Below are 4391 nucleotides of genomic sequence, written 5' to 3'. Positions count from 1 at the left end.
TGGCGCGCATTTTTTAGGGCTTTTTTTAGTTTTATCCTTTTAAGTTATTTAAACACATAATAGTCCCAAACTCAAGAAAGACAAATTTAAGATAGATCATTTTAACCTAAAAGAAGGGCATCAATGTGTACAGATGGTGAAAGAATGTGTTTGTAATAAATACAACCATGATGCTTATATTTAGTTTGAAACACATGTGTGTGGCCTATATTAATAAAAAAATAAGCCCTATGTCGTATTGTTTTCTATATTGGGGGGGGGGGGGTAACACACCAAGTCATAAATTACTAACCGGGAAAATTATTACCTTTGCCCCCCCCCCCTCGACCCAAGACCCCTGTTACGCGCCTGCTTATAAGTGGGGCCCCCCCACTTTGAAAAACGTTCCGCCGGCCCTGTATAAACACAATCCTAAGTATGATTAGTGACAGTAGGATCATAACACTTAACACAGGCATCTTTGTGGTTTACAGTTCAATATTCTGTTCCAAATATAAACATGGTTGATATCAGTAGAAGTTTCTGGGTGTTCTTTCATTTAACAAACTGCATCAACTATCTACAGTAACTAGGAAACAAAGAGCAACTTTTAAACAGAAAATAATTTTTTAAAATTTGTGAGATTGAGTTAAAATGTTTGGTTATTAGAATTAACATATTCACAGCACATAGTCAAACAGGCAAAATAAGCTTTTGATATTTAAGTTACATTATCATATCCCATGCTGATGAGGTCACCATAGATGACTGGGCTCTGTCAATGAAATAAAGTAGAACAAAGCTATAAAACAAACCATAATTTAACATTTAGAATTATTACTTAATAAAATAGTACAGTAATTATAATCGTCATTTTCCTCATACAAAAACTATTTATTCCATCAAATGGTTCAGAAAAATTGTTAAATTTTAAAGTACAGTTTGAGAATACAAAAGGGGATAATAGAGGGCCACCACTGGTATACACAAGCTTCTTGTACCACTTTTTTAGGGTGGTGTACAGTGAGAAATGCAATCAATCAAGTGGCTAGGGTAAGTAGGTAGGCCCTCTCTGGCGTCATGCTATTCTCTCTAGGCCCGTGTAAATTTGTTATCTGCTACGCTGTCGTTGGCCCTCTTTCTTTGTTAATGTTACAGTAGTGTTATCCGATTAGCTAGCCTACTAGGCTAGATACCTAGCTACTTTAGACGACCTAGGCCTCGTAGTAGTCTGGGACCCGGTGTTCCCTACAGGCTAGCTAGGCCTAACGTAATATATACAGTATACGATCTATCGAGGCCCCTAATTCCTCTATCGTTATTAATATTGTCTTAAATACACGAAATATACTTATCTTGGATTGTGATAAAATATAGGTTGAAGACTGACGACATTATGCAGCTGCTACTGTCGAAAAAAACCCTGTTGTTCTCAGCAACTACTGCATTGAAAACTAAACTCCGCATTGCATCTCTAAACTTCGCGGTACCCACCAACTTCGCAAATGTCACCCCAGTAATGGCGCCGACACTAGAGGGCGACACTCAAAAATGTTCTCTTGGATAGGTCTATAGGCCTAGCCTTGAAGGGACAAAGGTCCCAATGAAAAACAACGTCGCTTCTTGATAGCTAACATTGTCTGTTTAACATCACAATAATTCATTATTAGACCTATAGTTGTTTTCTGAATTCTACTTCACAAATCTCAGCCGATACCTCGAACAACTCGTTAACGTCTCTTATCTATTCTGCCCTGCTCTGAGAAAAGGCATTAAGTACATTTTTTTCAAAATTGAGATTTTTAGCTTATGTGACTCCTGAATGTCTAATCTATCACCCTATTTTATCAAAATTCCAAAAAAATGTCTAGAAATATGAAATTTTATTTTAAAATTGGGCATTATCTGCAAATTTCACTATAAATACTCTGAGAAAAGGCATTATATGTGCGAAACCTTACATACATGCATTGAACGCTTGACTTCACGCAAGACAGATAGTAAGTAACCAATCAGATGCTAGTATTAACGAATGTCTAATTAACTAGCTTGGAATCCTTAGCAGATAATGCCTTGTTTGTAACTGCTTTATTTCGAAGAATACTCTGAGAAAGTGCATTATCTGCTTTATATTTTACTACGTTTATTAATAATTCTGCCACTAATGTGATTCTTGTGCCGAAATGAAGCAAGTTACAGCGCAATACCTTTTTAGAAATCTTTTAGAAGAGTAAGTAGAATATTGTATTTATTATGTTTCATACCTATTAAGTAGTAAATTTAGATTATTATTATTATTATTATTTAGTAGTATCTATTTTTTGTTTTATCAACATTGTTTTTTTTTTTTTGTGTTACTTTACGGATATAATGAGTGACATTGTTGCAAATATGTAAATTGAATAGATTATTATCGAATAGAATAGGCTAAACAAATTATTATAACGTAATAAATAAAAATTTATTAAAGTTTTATTTAAAATTAGCACACTATTTCTACACAGATTTTTTTTTTTAGTTTTTAAATTATTAATAAAGTTGCTTTGTCTATATTATTATTAGTCGATACCACTGTCATTATTATTATATTATGCTAATTTTAAACTTTCAAAAAAATTTTAGGGGTGTAATACTAGGCAGAAACAATGAAAATGACAATGATGAGCCAATGGACACCCCAAGCGATAAAGAACCTACAGTAAAAAGCATGAGTCCAAACTCAAAAGTTATCAACTGGCTTGCAGGGTAAGTAAATTATATACGTTGTGTTTCAACTTATTTAACTTTTATTTCATACAATGCATTTACAACGCAATTGTAATGAATCTATATATTTTATCTGTAAATAACTACCTGTTTTCAAATAAAACTGATCTAGTTAAACTATAACATAGTGTAAGTCAATGACTCTCGGTCTGCTTTTATTATTCTAATTAATGGCTATTGTTAACGTTCTGTTGAGACTTTTCATAAAACAATAGTAACTGAAAACTCTTCTCAATTTAGTTTATTCATTATAAACATATCCAAAGGTACATGTCACTATTTACTTTTTAAATTAGGCAATACCCTAATTATATAATTACAAACTTACAATCTTATAATGCATTATATTTGAAAAAAATTAAATCTATTTTTACTATTTCTAACCACATATAATAAGTGTATAATTATTATTACTAATATTATTATTATTATTATTATTATTATTATTATTATTATTATTATCACTGTTATTGTTATTATCATCATTATTATTACTCTTTCAGGCAACCACGTGGTAAACCAAAAATGGACAGAAACAATTTTCGCCACCGAGATCATGCTCCACTTCGAGGAAGGGAGGCTCGAGTATTAAGACAGATTCATTTGAATTCTCCTGAAAGGTACGCATATTTTATAATCTGGGAATAAATAAATAAATTTTTAAGAAATCTATTAAGAATTTCCATGCTACTCAAATATGAAATCTTTTCTTTTTTAATTTGATTTAATAATATTTTAATAGGTTTCTGAGGAATTATATCTTTAAAAATATGCAATACATTTTACATTGTTGTAATTATATCAGGGTGGACACAGAAGCCGAAAGTCCACGTAGACATTCGAGGAAAGAGATGGTCCCCCGAAGACTATTCTTTTAACTCCGACAACAAGCTTTGCAGATGGACAGCAGGATAGAGAATGATGACGTGATGAGAATGGATAATGGCTTGGAGAATGGTGACCGAGGAGAGAATGATGACGCGATGGAGAGGAATATCAGGACAGAGAATGATGGTCGGGTAGAGAATAATGACGCGATGGAAATGGATGACCAGGTAGAGAATGGTGACGCAATAGAGATGGATGGCCTGATGGAGAATGATAGCAGAGTGGAGAATGATGCGATGGAGATTAACGACCGGGAAGAAAACGATGACGCGACGGAGATGGATGACCGGGCAGACATAGATGGCAAGGTGGAGACAGAAGGTGGAGATAAGATCGAAAACCAAGGTGCGCCGATCGGCAACAAAGACGACAAAAGGTACTTTTTTAAATACAAATTTTAATTTCACATTAAATAGCTTATAATTAATTTAGAATATTGGGCAGGGTCGGATCCAGAATTTTTGGTTAGGGGGGGGGGGGCTATAGGTATTTGTGTAAAGTGCCTCCAAGTGCCTGCGGAGGGTAGTTGAACATGGGTATGCCCATATTAATTTCGCATTGGGCCCATGTGCCAAATATCTGGGAAAACACTTATGGGTATGCCCACATATAATATACATAGGACCCATATGTCAATTACCTGGGCAAGTAAATATGGGAGGCCCATATTTAATCTAAATGGAGCCCATATGCCAAATATATGGGTTACATATGGGCATGCCCAATTTTGGGAATGGCCACATTTAATCTACATGTGA

The 4391-nt window shown here is 34.1% G+C and overlaps 1 protein-coding gene across 2 annotated transcripts; it reads left to right on the top strand.

Annotated features, from left to right (window-relative positions):
- Positions 1 to 1865: 1865 nt before the first annotated feature.
- On the top strand, positions 1866 to 4041 carry LOC117123560. 2 transcript variants are annotated; one of them, XM_033269534.1, is made up of 4 exons: positions 1866 to 2209; positions 2602 to 2724; positions 3249 to 3365; positions 3551 to 4041. In XM_033269534.1, exons 1-4 carry the CDS (start codon positions 2163 to 2165, stop codon positions 3621 to 3623), a joined length of 360 nt encoding a protein of 119 aa, XP_033125425.1. In that variant the 5' UTR covers positions 1866 to 2162; the 3' UTR covers positions 3624 to 4041. The 2 variants fall into 2 exon arrangements, with proteins under 2 accessions (XP_033125425.1, XP_033125423.1); XM_033269532.1 differs by lacking the exon at positions 1866 to 2209 and having other exon boundaries at positions 2552 to 2724.
- The last annotated feature ends 350 nt before the right edge of the window (positions 4042 to 4391 follow it).

The sequence above is a fragment of the Anneissia japonica genome, unplaced genomic scaffold (genome assembly GCF_011630105.1).
Source record: "Anneissia japonica isolate Jap-2015-1 unplaced genomic scaffold, ASM1163010v1 scaffold287714_len2871179_cov188, whole genome shotgun sequence".
NCBI classification, from domain to species: domain Eukaryota; kingdom Metazoa; phylum Echinodermata; class Crinoidea; order Comatulida; family Comatulidae; genus Anneissia; species Anneissia japonica.
The sequence above is the reverse complement of the archived record's forward strand: the minus strand, read 5'-3'. Positions and strand labels throughout refer to the sequence as shown.